A 17,254-nucleotide genomic window follows, 5' to 3' on the forward strand; every position below is an offset into this window, starting at 1 on the left:
ATGGATATTGATGAGCAAGAAAACCAGCTTGAAGAGATGGAGAAGGTGAAAGGGTCATCTTCGTTAGAGACTTTGGCTTATGGTGAAAACAAAAGGCCAAAGGCCACAAAAGAGAGCGAGAGCGATCAGAATATACATCAGGATATACGTATCTGTGACTTCTGTGGCAAAACGTTTAATGGTGGAAAAGCTTTGGGAGGTCACAGAAGATCTCATCTTCAGGCTATGAAGCTTGATCTTTCCAAGAACAGCATCAAGAAACATGTCTTTGAGGGTCATACTGATTCGGGTTTGGCGGCGAAGACTGTCAATTATGATCTGATGGCTGATAAGCTTACGTGCTGTATATGTAACAAAGATTTCCCATCAACGAAATCGCTTTCTGGACACATGAGGTCTCATCCTGATAGAGATTGGAGGGGCATTCAACCTCCTTCAATAGCTGATCAAAACAGTCCTAGTTCGAGTTCCGGCAGGTCATATTCTGAGGACCATGAAGTGGATGATGACGATGATCTTCATCATAATAGCTCAGCTGAGACATATGCGAGATCTGGTGTTGATCTTCTGAGCTATGTATCTAACTGGTCTAAGTCTGACAAGAGAGGAAGGAAGTGTATTGGTAGCACGGAGGCTGCACAGAATCTCATGTGTTTATCTCGTGATAAGAGTTTCTTTAGTCTCAGTCCGTACCTCGCTGCAAGAAGTAATAGTCGTGGTAAAGAAGAACAAGAAAAGCACATAGTGGAGCTGACAGAGAGCAAGAAAACTAAAGGTGGCAGTCCAGGTAAACCCTTTAAAGATAGTTATGAAGTTAGTGTAAAAAACATGAAGAAAAAGAAAGTGAAAAATTGGAAAAAGATGTTGAGAGATTTAGAACAAGAAGACCTTGGCTTGATTGATGATGATAAAGGCAGCTATAAGTGCAGCGATTGTGGTAAACCTTTCCCAACTTTCCAAGCATTGGGTGGTCACAGATCAAGTCACAACAAAGAGAAGAAGAAACAAGCAACAAATGCGTTATTTGTAGATGATGAGATTGAAGAAGAAAGCATTATTAAGACATTCCCTATGAATGGGGGTCTTGATGATGGGCATAGAAGATGTGATTCGACAGGACTAGTTGAAGCTCCTACATCCAGTGAAGTAGTATCACCAGGAGGTACTAATGAAGCTAAAGTAGCATCCTCTGGAGAAGTCAATCAGAGTGGTCAAAGAATATTGGATTTTGATCTCAATCAACCTTGTAATCTCATGGAGGATGAAGGTATTGAGTCTACCTTCAATCTGTTGTAAACTTCTGATATCATGATACTGGTCATGCATTTAGCGACGTTATTGAACTTTCAAATTGAGTTATGGTTCATTGGCATTTCGAATTTGGAGCTTGTCCCTTGCATAATCATGTGGTCAGGTTTTGCTACAAAGAAAATATCCAAAAGACATCTGATTCTTTCTTTATAATGCAGATGTTAATTAGCCATAAGAACATGTTCATATATTTGTTATTACCTGCTCAAATTATTTTGGGATAGCTCTGATATCCCTTTGCTTTATCTGACTTTGTTTTATGATGTTCGAGTATCAGTACTGAAGATGATTAGATTCAAAGTAGACTATTTCCTTTTCTTTACTATTTGGTGGTAATATCAAATGCTCATCTACTTGTAAAAATCTTGTATAAGCTCTCACTCAACACTAGATATTACAGCTGGTTGAGTTTTCTGGATTGCACAACAGGTTTTGGCAAGTGCGTGTACACCACTCAAATTTAAAAAAAAAAAAAAAAGTTTGGAGGTATTTATTGTATATGAAAGAGATTTTAAATCTTATAATTAGCCAATTAGGGCATGTTTAGTGGGTAAGATTAGATTTTGTAAGTTTAAACCTCTGGCCTTTTGAATTACTGATAAATCATCAGCCAGAAAAAGCTAATTTTAGATATTTTGAAAGTTTAATCTGGATTAAAAATAAATAAAAAAACTTATTTTTTTTTAGGTGGGAAAAAAATGTGAACTCTTGAGACTTGATAAGACTTGTGACTTGATAAGAAATGTGAACTCTTGATTTTTTATAAGTGCAAAAAAAATCAATTCCTATTTTTTAGGTGACATATATTTTTTTTCTTTTTTTAGATGGTTGGAAATATTTAACTTGCTCTCTTAGAGAGGTATCAACTTGCCAAAATGGTGCGGTAGTTTTTAGGTGAGAAATTAGAATCACATATTGTGGTAATTGAGACTAATCTTTTCATATGTTTATGGGTTCCTTTATGTTAAAAAAATAATATATAAAAGTTTTGGGTCTTAAAACTCCAACAATGCATAAAATTAAACAATTTTTGTCAATCTCTCAATAGTAGGATTGAGTTTCTTTCATTATAGTACGAAATCAAAAATATGAATTTCAATCGTATAATTTGATAGCACCAACGAAACATTAAAACTTTGATAAAAACAACAACAATTTTCATTATTCTTTTGAAAAAACTGTCTTTTCAAAGAATTTGAAACTCACAAATAACTTGTTAAACTAGACCATGATAAATTACTTAGCAAAATAGAAGAAAAAAGAATGTAGAAGCTACACAAGTAGAAAAAAATTATCGTTGAATATTTACTTACACATGCTTCTAAGAAAAATAGACAGTGACTAAATTGAAGATATTGTAAAATTTTTGGAGGCATGGTGAAATTTGTAGAGAGAGAATATCACAGGTGAAGAAAGTTAATTACTCATATCGTTTAAGTCTTCAAATTGAGGAAATATTGAATGGCAAAGCATGAAAAAGTAGAATTTATACATATATATATATATATATACACAAAAAAAAGAGGTTATATTATTGTTATTTTTAACGTGTGATAGTGGTATTGTGCCTTTACATTTTCTTTATATTTTTTCATTGCAATTTTATAGAGAATATTTTTTCTAGCAGAGAAGCCCCTGTACATTAGCATTTAAAATCTAAAAGTAAAAAGAAAAAATAAAAACTAGATAAGAATAAGAAGTTCAGAGAAATCAGATTAAACTATAATAGAATTTCTATCTTGTAACATAAAATTTTAAATAAAATTTTGTCAATAAAAAGGGGTTTAATGAGACTTAAATGCGAGGTATTGGGATAGTACAAGTCAATTGCGTGTTTGTATTTACGTCAAATTAAATGACTCTTTTTTTTTTTTTTCTAATTTGTCTTTTAACCTTTGTCAAAGTTTCTCAAAAAAGAAATTTGTTAACCATTTGTGATAATAATATTTTGTCCTTAATTTGTGTTAAAAAAAAAAAATCAATTTGAAGTTAACAATAAGGGTATTTTGAAAATAATGAAAAATTGACATCAAAAGTCATATTTTCTTAATATATAGAGGTACTCCAAGATTTTCAAACTTTAACTAGGTAAAAATTCTAGTTAAAAAAAAAAAAAAAAAAAAAAAAAAAAAAAAAAAAAAAAAAAAAAAAAAAAAAAAAAAAAAAAAAACAACAACAACAACTAGGTAAAAATTAATTACGGAAATTTTTTTTAGAAGAAAAATGTATTTGAAAAAAAAAATTAGGTGAATTTAAGTTTCTTTGAAAAAAACCAATGTATCGAGACACAATTATCACAATTTTTCCACAACTTAATGAAGTGGTTAATTATGAATGGTGGACAACCACTTTAACATTAATCTATTTTTTTTCTACTAATTACAATCGATCGCTTCAGCAAGTTGTGGAATAAGTTTTTGGAACAATAATATTGTTTTTGTTGTATTAGGCGATACAATAACGTGAGTATATCCAATTAGGAAGATACAATAACGTGAGTATATCCAATTAGGAAGCTTAGGTACAACACTTAAAGAATTACAGCTATATTTTGACCGATTCAACCTATTATATCCATAATTTTAGTAACTCCCAAAAGTTTAAAATTCTCACCAGCCTAGCATAAATAATTTTACAGTTGCATCCATTGAAAAGAACTTTGTGGGGTCAATGATGAGAAATTTGTTGAAAAATTAGGATAATTTTACAATTTAAAAATGTATGAATAGATTACCATAATAATAATAATATATATATATATATATATATTAAGGTGGTTCTCCTAGGACCTAACAAAGCAATAAATCCATTGATCATAATTCCTGTCCCCCTCTTTCTTCTGAAATCTATTGTGCCTTCTAGGCCTTTTTATTTACCAATAAATAAATAAAAATTTTCTTGTCTTCTCCATAAAGAACCAAATCGGCGAAATCCCTATCCCAAAACACCAAGTTTATTAAATCTCAACGCTAGACGTGACCTGTTGCAAAATTGTGAGGGGAAGTTCTGGTTTGTTTTGTTGAGAAGATAAAAATTTGGACAATATAGACTGTTAAATAGCACTTAAAAGGAGAATAAAGGATGACTATAACTTGTCCTCTCTATAATAAAAGTATATGCATCTCCTTTAGTGCTCTTTTCTTGTATGCCCCCCATGTACTTGATTGAGTCTCTTTTAAAAAAAATTATTCACTTATAAATTTTTTTAAAAAAAAAAGTATATGTATTTAATTGTGATTATTCTTAATTAAACTCGTGCATATGACATGGTTATAAGCTAGCAATCTTGTCAATTCTACTTAGGTTGCCATTCCGGTTTGTCTATAGTTTCTTCACATAGTGTTCTACCATATCATTTATCAATTCAAAATAATACACATTTAAATATCATCATTATATAACATGTCAACTATGATAACGTAAATTAAAAAAAAAAAAACACACACACACACACACACACACACATTCTTAATGGAAAAAAAATGTCATAGGTGAGTTAGGTAATGAAAAAAGAAAAAGAGTTTTAGCCAAAAAAAAAAAAAAAAAAAAAACAAAAGGAGTTTGCACGCACCTCTTGGGTAGAACATGTGCATTATATTATTACTAAAACCATGTCTTCCAAGTTCAGCACCAAAGTACAACCAACCAACAACCATAATGTGCAAAGGAACAACAATACCATAAAAACTTTCCACCAACAGCATAAAGTTTGAGAATAAACTCCCTGTCAATTATAATTAATAGTTTCAAAGATGACTAAAGTTCCAAAATAGTTTCAAAGATGACTAAAGTTCCAGGAAGATTTCAATAATCTTCAAAAAGTTTATAGTAGTCAAGAAGAGTTCTCTCATGCGCAATATCAAAATCACATCCTTTCTTAATATATGCAACAGTCACAGCCCCAATTTGCTAGTAGCCACTGCTATATTCTTCACCAAGAAGTGCCCCTATGGCATCTGTAAGAGTGGACTGATCCTTACCATGCTCATTAATATGCCCAAACCAACCCAGGTCAAGTAAAGCATCGGGCCTGGTAAAGTCTCCCTGAGTTGAAATTTCTTTCTTAATGACATAATGGGTTCGATCCTGATTGACTGTTTCAGGCATACTACTGCACCCTGCATAAAAACATGTGACAGACCTTTTCAGCACAGCTATATTGTTCAATCTTAGAAAGTTAATGTGATGTAAAAAATTCTCACCCAGCACAGTTTCGACTGATTGGTGTTCGTCCATGGAGCTTCCACTTAGAGGAGTATATTCACTGAATACTGATGCAGCAGAATGACCTAGAGGTGAATTTGGCTCATGATGTGCTTCCCATTTTGTCTTACAGGGATTCACAGGCGAACTTTCCACCACATCCGCTGGCATGACAGAAGTGTCTGATGTTTGCTGGGGTGAGTTCTTTGAGCCTTTTAAAGTCTGCGACTCATAGAGTATGGCTTCCAACAAACCACTGCTCCTTGGTGAAAGACAATCTGAATGAGTCTGCTCTGTTGGAGGAGACTGGATGAAACTATCAACAGACTCAAGTGAAGGCAGTGGGGAAGCAGGGGTGCCCCAGCTGCCAGGTTGAGTTTCTGAATATTGGAGTGAAGGGAGCTCCAACTTCATAGCCTCAGATATGGGCTTGGAAGAAGAAGAATTGCCATTTAAAAGGGCATGGCTGCCAGGAAGAACACCTGATGGTAACTGGTCATTGGTGTTATGATCAGGAAAAGTTATAAAAGGCAAGTTAAAGGTTCAGCAAGATTCTCATAAGTATTATCCATGTAGTGATTGAATACTGGAAGAGCACCACTGACACTAACATCCGGACCAGGGAACATGGTCTCTGACTCTCGGAGGCGTTTGAAGGGATAAATTGTTGGGATCGTGAAGTTATATGGACGGGATGAACCAATACCTTGTTTGAGCAAGCTGCTTGCAGGAATATCAAGAAGTTTTGGCGAATAAGAGAGATACTCACGATCAAGATCCAAATCTTTGAATTTCACATCTGGAATCTCCAAATCGTCTCCCTGCAAGTGATCATGATGGTTTGCATCCCCCGTTGGCAAAGTACTCTTTTGGTTGTCTTGACTCCCATTCAATACTTGTAAACACACTTCAGGTGGATAAATTGGAACGCCAGCTCGTTGCAGTCTCTTAATCCTTGTATTCCAGTAATTCTTTATCTCATTATCAGTACGTCCAGGCAACTGTTAAAGGGAGAGAAGGAGAAATGTGGAAAAGGAGGTCAGTCTATCTCTGACCATATGCAAATACATCACCAAAATGAATAAACAACCAAGTCAGGAGGCCTTAAAAACCGAATGACTACAAATTAGAAGAAATCTAGTGTTGCAAGTACTAGTAAAAGATGAAACATAGTCAACACTGTGCTCTCTGCACAACTATCTTTGGCTGCAAGGATTAAAAATGTGGAATTTCCAGTACGACAACCACAATTATTTTGACCAAAACAATTAAATGAATAAGACTAAGTGGACTTAATTTTCAATAATGGATACTTACTTCTCTATTTATATAGAAAGAAAATCAAGTCTTCAAAAATATTGGAACCAATGCAAATAGATGAACCATGTCATGTATGATTAATAAAACCAGAATGTTTGCTATATTACTCAATTAAACATCCTGATGGGACAAGCTAGGCAGTTTGAGAAGGTTTACAAGAGATGGGGATCCAACTTCTAAAGCACATATTTCATTTGTGAGCCCGCCTGAGATTTATCTATCTAGTTTGCTTGTTTGAAGCTTTTATTTTAATGGGATCTTATGTTTGTTTCTTAGTTGCAGCTTATTTAATGTATTCTTCTTAAAGTGTTTTCTTCTATTTGAAGTCAGTTAGCATTTTAGAACCTTTCTCAGGTAGTTTTTTCCTGTAACTTCAGTACAAAAGCATATGCAGCCATCTTAAGAAATATTGAAAATTTCAGTTTTTATTTTTTATTTTTTTATACAGCCATTTGCATTTGTGTATGAAGCATTCAAACCCTAGGAGTGAATCCTAGAATCCCTAGTGTGAACCTAGGGCTTGTTTGAGGATTTAAATACAATATTTTTTTTTCTGGAAACCATAAAATGGTGGTTTCCACAATTGAATCATTGTTTGGCTAATGTTTTCTAAATAAAGTATTCAGAAAATTATTTCCCTATTTCAAAACAAGATTTTGAAAGCAATTGAGAGAATGTGTTCAAGATACATAAAATGTTTTTAATGGTATAGTTGTAAATAAATTGAAAACAGTAGACTCCACAGATTTTCCCAAACTCTTTTATCTCTTAAATTACGGAGCTTATTGTTATCACAAAAAAATTCTCACGTTTTAAATTTCAAGCTTATCATTATCCAAAAATAAAAAATAAAAAGAAGAAAGAAAGAAATGTACATTAGTTCTATTCCCACACTTCAATTTAAAGCTTATCATTATCCAAAATAATAATAATAATAATTTACACGTGTAAAAGAATTTTTTTTTTAATCTCAATGTTGAAATGTTCTCCCCAAACCATGGTTTTAAAATCTAGACTGGCCGGTCCAACCGGTTCGATTGGGAACCGAGCACCAGTCCGGACTAATAAAAACCCTCAAAACCGGTAAAAGCCGACCAAAAACCGGGTTGAACCGCAAACCGGAGGCAAAAAGGGTTTTTGCCCTGGTTCGGTTTTTAAAACCATGCCCCAAACATCTTTTTTTTAATTTTGTTTTAAATATTTTGAAAATTGTTCTTAAAAGTGGGAGCCAAACACATAATGTAAAACTTATTATCTGAAAACTAGTTATGCATTCAATTTTTTGAAAATTATTTTCATACTGTTTTGAAAACAAAAACAAAAATCCTCCTACCAAACAAGAGTTGCTTCCTCTTGTTTTCCCTTTTCTTTATCTATCTTTCTGACACAAACTGTTCACTATATCCACAAATCCAACAATTTTAGCACTCACCAGAATTTTAATCCTAAATTCCTGAAACCTAAGTTAACATCCTAATCACTAACCGTAATTATAGACATAAATCCTTATTAATCCCGCTGGTACTGTGCCACATCCTCTTCACAGAAGGAGGTTGTAAGCTCTTCCTTATTTTTTAAGCACAAAAGCAATCGTAGTCTGACAGTTTCCAGAATACGTTTTTGAACCAGCTTCCTTCAATACAGATAGAGTCCTAGTGTGAAGTGACCCAGGAAAACTGGTAGATAAATTTCTTCAAAAGATAATAAGAACATAAGTTAAAAGCATCACAGGAAGACTTTCTTATGGTATATACAAAAACTTTGTAAAAAGAGAAGAAATCCTGAAATATAATTAATTTGCATGCACCTGTATATCATATGGTTTATAAACATACTAGAATAAGGTTAAAAGCAAGCCAATTATTCATACATCTTACAAGAATTATTACAGCCATTCTCACCCAACAAAACTATTGTAGTATTTAAAGCATTACTTCCAAATTTCAGACTAAAATATAATAAACTTCAGGCCCTTCAATTATTAAAGAAGGGGAAGAATCTCAGAATGAGGACAGATGCTCAAAAATCCAGTATATTTGTTTGTGCTGGTGACATGTGTATGACATGCTTTGAGCATCTACCCCCCATAAGAAATTTTGTTCTTATGTCTGCCAAACAAGAGACTATTAAGTGGTAAAGCCAGCCCAATTCTGAAGGGCAGCTCAAGAACCTAAAGAAGCTCTGAGATGGAAATTTAAAAGCTGCTCTAAATGAAGTGTGAATCAGTCTGATGTTGACGAAAGCTTGAAATAAAATCAGCATATTTTAAAATTAAGCACTTCAAAAGAAACAATATAGAAAAACAATGTACAAATATTAGAGTTACATATAGAATTGTGCTCTTTTGTGATTCAGACTAGAAATATTGTTTAGTAGCAAAGTACCAAAACTCTAGCCATGGGAACGCCACATTAGTATTAAACACATATCATACAGAGGCAAAACAAAAAAGTGAGAGAAGCGGTCAATAACACAATTTTAAAGGCATGAGAATAATTTAAATCAGAGTTTCTATCCATCATTCAAATAAAAAATAAATAAATCAGAGAAAACAAGTGTTAGTGCCTCTCCGCCAGAATCACAATATTGAATCCATTATAATTGTGTCAAGAGCATCCAAAAGGTGGTATCAAAAAAAAAAAAAGAGCACCCAAAAGGAAAACTGGATTTATGAGACTATAGACAATTATAGCACTATGTTCACATCAGACATCATGTTCTGCCAATAAAACATAGCATGATGTGGTACACTATATAACTGAACATAGCATTCACATTTAAATGTAACTAGAAAAAATAGATCTATAACATTGTATATTCATTAGAAATTAAAATGAAGCCGGAAAATGGCCACAAACCTCTGCAGCCATTCGAGCCCATTTGTTTCCCATCATAGCATGGAGTTCAATGATTCGGCACTCTTCCTCTGGATTGAACCCACCCTTCTTTAAATCTGGTCTTAAATGATTTGCCCATCTTAGACGGCAGCTTTTTCCACACCGGGAAAGTCCTGAGTGCTTCTGGACAGCATTCCAGTTCCCCTCTCCATGCTTTTTAACATATTCCACCAAAATTGCATCTTCTGCTGATGTCCATGGGCCTTTCTTCAAACCACCCCCTACTCCCAAGCTTCCTCCAGCGCAAGCTTCTTGAATTGATGCCAAATCTCGGCGACCCTTGGATATTTTTCTTTTCTCACTGTCATTTGTTGCACCCATCATCTCCTTGAATATGCCTAAATGAGAAGGAAATTTAACATTCCAGCAAATAAAGATTGAGCAAGTGAGCTGGTATATCAGAATATGTAATAGTAAAACATAAAAATTTAATTGAAGGGAAATGGTTTTAGGTGTTAGATAGACAAGAAACTGCTCTGAAATTAGGACTTAAAAACAACAACAACAATTTCAACAGACACTTACCCTTGGAATTCATTTGAAACATAATTTTTGCACTTTAGACCTGATCTGACTGAAGAGAAAGGAAATTAACTAAGAAACTAAAGCTAGCCCTTTAAAAGGCCTTAATAAATTACTCGCTTAAAAGGAAAATTATTCGATACTCCAGGAATAATGCTCCCTCCTCTCACATGAATGATGAGATTCATTATAAATTTAATTAGTAAGACCCACTATTATGTGAAATACCTCGAAATCGGAATGCTCAATAATGTTCCCTCCTCTCACATGAATGATGAGATTTATTATGAATTTAATTAGTGGGACCCATTATCATGTGAAATACCTCGAAATCGAAATGCTCAATAATTACTCTTAATGAAAACCAAAAAAGGATTAAAAGACAAAAAAAGTGACACCAACACTTTCAAACCGCAAATTTCCCAAACTACAAAGCATGAGAGGGGAAGAACTACATATTTTAAATATAAGAACCTTTTCAGGGAAAGGGGGAAGAACTTTAATTCTAAAATATGAATCCTTTGTTGAAAGATTGTTGTGTTTGACATGTCCCAAAATGGGGAAAAAGCTTAAGACCCAAAAACTCTTATTAAATTATCTTTTTAACTTTTGTCACAACATCTTTTAAGACAAACAGGACAAAATTTAGAAGACTTTGAACTTTGAGCAAAATGAATACAAGATTGGTTAATTTGTAAACTTCAGAGGAGTCACTCAAAGTATTTAGTTAACAAAGTCTAGTACTATAAATAGCTGGATACAAGTGGAAAAACAGAAATAAAGAAAATCTGCGAAATTTTATGTGGGTCTAAGTTGATTAGTAGCTAGTTCTCAATGAAGGAAATCTGACACCAATGTATACTGTATACAACAACAGAAAAGGAAGGAAAATGGCATTATACCTGAAATAACTGAAGATTGCTTGCAGAGCTCCAAGTAGTGGTATCAACCAAACCAGAACAATGAGATGGAGTGAAGAACAAGAGTTTTTTTTTTTTTTTAATAGAAATAAAATTTAGAAAAAAAGGATAACAAGATTATCTAGGAAATTCTACGATTACTTGAAATACTAGAATTCAATGAACATAGAAATGGTACGACCAACAAACTAACAAAAAGACAAAATTGATATAAAAAATGTCCCAAAACAAGGTAACAAAAACCCTTCAAAAAACAATAAAAGATGGCTGAACAAAGAAGAGACTTCCCTGACTTTCTCTAACCATAGTCAGCGAAGAAGGGAGGACATGATCGAACCATAGAGAGAGAGAGAGAAAGAGAGAGAGTGAGAGAGCTGAGGATGCTGAAGGTGATGACTGATACACACAGAGAGTTTGTGTTTGTAGTACGAATTAGAATTGGAATAGGAGTGTTTTTTTTTTTTTTTTTTTGAAAACAATGGTAAGAGAAATGAGAAATAAGGAAACCCAAAAAAAAAAAAAAAAAAAAAAAAAAAAAAAAAAAAAACAAAGAAGCCAAAGTTAAATAAAATATGTCATGTCATGAGGAGAGAAAAAGTAGGAGAGAGTAGAGGAGAAATCACCAGCTGAGCTTGAGCTAATGATTTTCTTCTCTCTCTGTAAAATTTTCAAATTGTTTTTTTTTTGTTGTTGATTCCTCCTCTTCCTCCTTTTCCTTCTCCCACTGGGCTCGGCACCTCTCTCTCTCTCTCTCTCTCTCTCTGATATTGGTAAAGGCAGACTGTGAAGAAAAATGAATAGTGAAAATTGACCCATAAGTCCTTGGCCCCCACAGAGACTACTGACACACTTGGAATTGATTGTTAATGTTCTAACTCAAATCAAAATCAAAGCTTTGAAATGGAAAGCTAATCATTAGTCATTACTATGATTTGGGTGTCCCATCAATTTCGAAAATGATATGCTGCACAAAATTATAGGTTTGATAGTGATAGTGTGATCATGATGGGAAAACGAGTGTTTAGATTTGGTACGTACTGTACATAATTGGAATTTTCTCTAGGTAGTTTGTTAATAGTGTAGAAATGATAAGCATACACTTCTTCTCGCATAAAAATTTAAATGACATTTATGTGTCGACTTTTGATTAAATTTCAACATTTTGAAATATATGCAATGAGCTATACAAAAATATTAAAATCCAATTAAGAGCTAACACATGAACCAAGTATCGATTTGAGTGAAAATGGATTTGTCCTTCGCATTTTTCAAATTAAAAACACATTAAGCAGCCAAAGTCTAGTGGAAATGGTGGAGCCCCTAGTACATTTTCTCGAGCGTGTGATGATTCTGTTGCTAGTACGAAATTTCTCAGTCAAAATAGTTGCCTTTGACTGGCGATGGAGCTAGTGCCAGTGAGAGAGAGAGACCACCAAAATAGCAACATGTGCTTCTCATTTCTGTTCAACAATTATCGGATATTATTATTTGTTTTTCATTTAAGATCTTCTCATTATCTTCCTTTTGGTCAGACTCAGATGTATCGCATGACTCGTACACAACATTTTGATTTCACTTAAGTTCCTAAACCATAACATAATAAACCATACTTGAGAATTGAGATTCATAGGGTATAATTTGATGAAATGATACTAGGATATAAATGCCCGTTTGGTACATGTGTTTAATTTTCACATACTTTTCACCCACACATATTTTTAAAAAATACAAATAACGTTACTAGAACAATGTTACCAAATGACATCTAAGTGTTCTAAACTTCTCATCGATTTATCTCCAAAAAAAAAAAAAACTTCTCATCGATCTTATTCTAAACCCTCAATAATTTAAGAATTTTCACTCACTTATTCACTACTAGAAATTTCAATATGATATCTTCTATAAGCTATTGATCAACTGGTTTCCTTGGCTTTCACTTTTTTAAAGGTATAATTTTCTTTCTTTCTTTTTTACGCTAAACAAAAAATACGATCTTCCATGTAGACTCATTTACTACCAAAGTAACTGTTCAACTATATATCATGCACTTCATTAGAATTCTCTTTCTTAGTTTGCCAGTGCTTTCTTTCCCAGCTTATTGGGCTTATTTAACTTATACAAAGTCTTATTCAGTGAAATTTAATTGATGTTGACTATTAATCGAGTCCTTTGTTAGCTTTTAATGACTAGTTAGGTGCATAAATCTCTTTGTAAGCAAAATTTCCCGTAATGCACACACCAAAGAACTCAAAAAAGGAAAAAGAATCAACATATACTATCTTCTTCTTCTTTTTTAAGGTCTATGTGGCACTTCATTCTTAAGATGCTCACAACGAACGTATCATACAAGTAACTTTTATTTTCATGTACTTGGCATGCTAAAATAATCTTCAGCAAGCTCCACAATTTACGTGACCATCTGATCTGAGCACCTCTACGTGTTGAACTGGCCAAGTTTGTGTAGCACTTTAGCTTGAGCAGGGGACATATAGACATCAATGTATCAAATTGATGGGTCTCAAAGAAGAAAGAATTCATTTTAAACACTGAAAAATCATATATGGTAAGTGTCAATGCGTGAGCGTCGAACTTTAGAATGATCTTTTTTACTAGTTATCTTTAGAGTTGATTTGATTTACTCTAACCCCAGTACAATTTTCCCCTTTACAAACCGATTATTTTTATTTTTTATTTTCTCCAATATTTTAGTTTATAAAAGTTTTAATCCTAGCTGCAACATAAAAATGATGAAGGTAGATATTACGTCAATTATTTTCAACAGGGGCGGAGCCACACAGTGGCTTGGGGGGCCGTGGCCCCTGCAAAAAAAAAAAAAAAAAAAAAAAAATCCCATTAGCCTATGAAGAAAAAATAAATTGGCCCCCCCAACATTGGACAGCCGATCCCCTATCCATTTCTCACATATTCTCCCAGCCCAGGAACACCCTCAATCAAAAATTAGGAAAAAAAAAAATTATCTGTTCTACTTTCAAGCAAAATTAAAAAAATAAAAATAAAAATAAAAGCCCAAAAAAATTTGAACTAAAATCTGAAAAAAAAAAAAAAAAAAAAAATGTAACAGAGCCAAGCCCACGAGCCAAGCCCACGGCGAGCCCAATAGATTACAGAGGTAGCTCACTCACGGCAAGCCCACGGATTCTCAATCAAAAAAAAAAAAAAACACCAATACAGAAAATCAGAAATCAAACCCATCAGTCAGGCCATCACGTCGCTGGCAGAGAAATCCAATCCCCAATATAGCAATATACAAAGCAAAACCAAAACAAAATCCAGCAAACCAAAGACAGAGGTGTTTATCAAAAAAAAAAAAAACCCAATACAGAGCAAACCAAAACCGCCCCTGCCAGCAAACCAAACCCACGAACCACGGTCACGCCGCCGTCGTCGTCGCTGCAGCAGCTTGCTCGTCGTCGTCGCCGCAGCTCACGTCGCCGTCATCGTCATCGTCGCCCTTCATCGCAGATCAGAGATCGGAGATCGTAGATCTGATATTGGAGATCGCAGATCGGAGCTCTGCCTCTGCTCCGGTGCTCGGTGCTCTGCTCCCTGCGGCCCTCCCTCAAGGTATTTCTCTCTTTTTCTCTCTAACTCTCTCTCAGTCTCTCTCTCTTTATCTCACTCTCAAATGAAAAAATGAGATGAAATTTATTAACGGCTCTCTAACTCTCTTTATTCTTTAATAGGCTATCTCACTAAGTCAGCCAATCAGAGATGAGAGACCCATTGTGGGTCTCTCATCTCTGATTGGCTGGCTATTTTTGTCTTTTTGAATTTGGCTTTATGCCTTTATCTTATCCATTTGGGTTGGTCAGTGTGTTGGTGTTGGCTTTATCTTATCCGTTTGGTTGGTCAATGTGTTGGTGTTGGTGGGAGAGGGATATTGATTGTCATTTAGTGTAATATGTGTTGTGATTTGTGATTGGCATTGTGAAATTTTCTGATTGCAGCTGGCTATTGTGATTGGGGCACATGTTGTGCTTGTTTGTTGTCTGTTGAGTGGGGACCGTGGGGTGGGGAGAGAGTAGATGGGCTCATGGGCTCACGGGGCCGAGTAAACAATAATTAAAGCAATGTAATGTGCAGCACATTACACTGTTTTAATTATTGTGCTGCACATAGAATGTATAATGTTCGGCTCTTTTAGTGTAATATATACAAGAAGCTAAACAATATAACAAATTAAAGCAGTATAATTAATGACAAATAAATTAAAGCAATATAGTTTATTGTTACGTTAAACAACAATAATTAAAGCTATATAATTAAATTAACCAATACATTATAAAAGACAAATTAATTAAATTATTTTTATTTTCATTTGAGGGGTTATTATTAATTAAAGTTGTATTAAAAATGGGTTGACTGTTTAAATTATAGTGGAAATTTTTTTTTTTTCTTGAGTATGAATAACATTCATATAACTAAGTAAAAATTTCTAATTAAAATTTTATTTTTTAAAATTCTTTTCAGGTTAATTTTTTAGTCATATTCTTAATGCTAAAAGAATTATGAGCAAACGAAAAACAATTGATGCATTCTTTAAGAAAAAAGATGTTAGCAATTCAAAAATTAGGACACCTGTGACTGTAGAAACAAATGTTAATACTTCAGTGCCTGATAAACACCCCCCTCCAAATGTCCAAAACTTCAATTTGAAGAGATAGATCATGATCCAGGATCACGTAAATAAATATGTGAATTCCCTATCAACAAACAAGATGAAATCCGATGAGCTTATCTCAAAGAATGTCCATATCAACCTAAAAATAGAGATTATCCATACAATGATGATACTCATCATCGTCGATTTCAACCTTCATGGTTTGACTCACTTAAAAATTATATTTAGTATATCTTTGTTACAACCCGACCCCCCCAAGTATTTAATCCTGGTTACACCCCTGATTTTCAATCGATAAAAATCTATTATCTCCACATATTGTAACCCATTATTAACTTTGGCCTCTTTTCCAAATGAGAGAAAAAGTATCATTGCATGTGAATATACACTTGATTAACATAATCTTTTATAAAACCCTAGCTTGTAACCTATTCAAATGCACATAATTTTTATTTATAAAACAAATCAATGTCTAATCCTCAAAAGTCAAAATCTATTATCAAAAACTCATTAATAAATAACAATTCAAGTTAGGAAATAATCCCAAAATTTTGAGAAAAAATTCAGAATTGAAAATGAAAAAAAAAAAATCCCCCAAGAGAAATAAATTCACTAATTTGAGAAATTATAATTGATCTAAGAGCATTCACATCTGAATTTCTAAAAAATGCCTATTTTACAATTTAAAAAATTACTTTATCTATTTCACCAACCTACTTAACAATACACCCAACATCTCATTTCTCATTTTTACATACAACCCAATCAAATAATATATACTACACAATCAAATAATATAAACTACACAATCAAATAATATAAAATACCCTTCTCTCTCTTCTCTTCTGGTCTCTTTTTCTCTTCACCCACAAATATAACCAGTCACCAACCCCCACAATCAAAACTAGCCATCACCACAATCAATACCCATCCAAAAATCAATCGCACAACAACAACAACAACAACAACAACAAACCAAACCAAACCAAACTAAACTAAGCAGCCACCACCCTCATAGCCCACTACCACTACCTACAATCCAATAGCACCACCACCACCACCATCAGCATCAATAGCCACTACCACCAAATCCATATTCCCAAACCCAAATAAATAAAATAAAATAAAAAACAAAAACAAAATAAAAACCAAATCGAAACCGCTACCATCAACCACAAAAACACAGCAACCACCACTATTGCCCACACACCAATACCATCATTACTGAAAATACTCACAATTCCCCAAATCCAAACACACAAAATCGGCCACTATGAAACCCACAAATCCAAACCCACAAAAAAACCCGCAACCAGAGAAGAGAGGGAGGCGGAGATGAGTGAGCGAGAAGTCGAAGAGAGAGGAGGCTGGGATGAGAAATAGGAGGCAGAGGAGGGTAAGAGGGAGTTGGAGATGAGAGAGAGAGAAGAATGATAAAG

At 33.8% G+C, this 17,254-nt stretch overlaps 2 protein-coding genes across 2 annotated transcripts; one reads left to right on the forward strand and one right to left on the reverse strand.

Annotated features, from left to right (window-relative positions):
* On the forward strand, positions 1-1,296 carry LOC112033059 (zinc finger protein ZAT9). Its single transcript, XM_024065833.1, has one exon. The coding sequence runs from the start codon at positions 1-3 to the stop codon at positions 1,294-1,296; it is 1,296 nt and encodes a 431-aa protein (XP_023921601.1).
* A 3,608-nt stretch (positions 1,297-4,904) lies between these two features.
* On the reverse strand, positions 4,905-11,929 carry LOC112033085 (transcription factor GAMYB). Its single transcript, XM_024065864.2, is given in 5 exon segments — positions 4,905-5,429; positions 5,514-6,059; positions 6,062-6,515; positions 9,693-10,069; positions 11,156-11,929. Coding segments are annotated over 4 exon segments (1,572 nt in total). The 5' UTR covers positions 10,056-10,069; positions 11,156-11,929; the 3' UTR covers positions 4,905-5,220.
* Between the last annotated feature and the right edge of the window lie 5,325 nt (positions 11,930-17,254).

The sequence above is a fragment of the Quercus suber genome, unplaced genomic scaffold, assembly GCF_002906115.3.
Source record: "Quercus suber isolate HL8 unplaced genomic scaffold, Cork oak 2.0 scaffold_534, whole genome shotgun sequence".
Classification (NCBI taxonomy): domain Eukaryota; kingdom Viridiplantae; phylum Streptophyta; class Magnoliopsida; order Fagales; family Fagaceae; genus Quercus; species Quercus suber.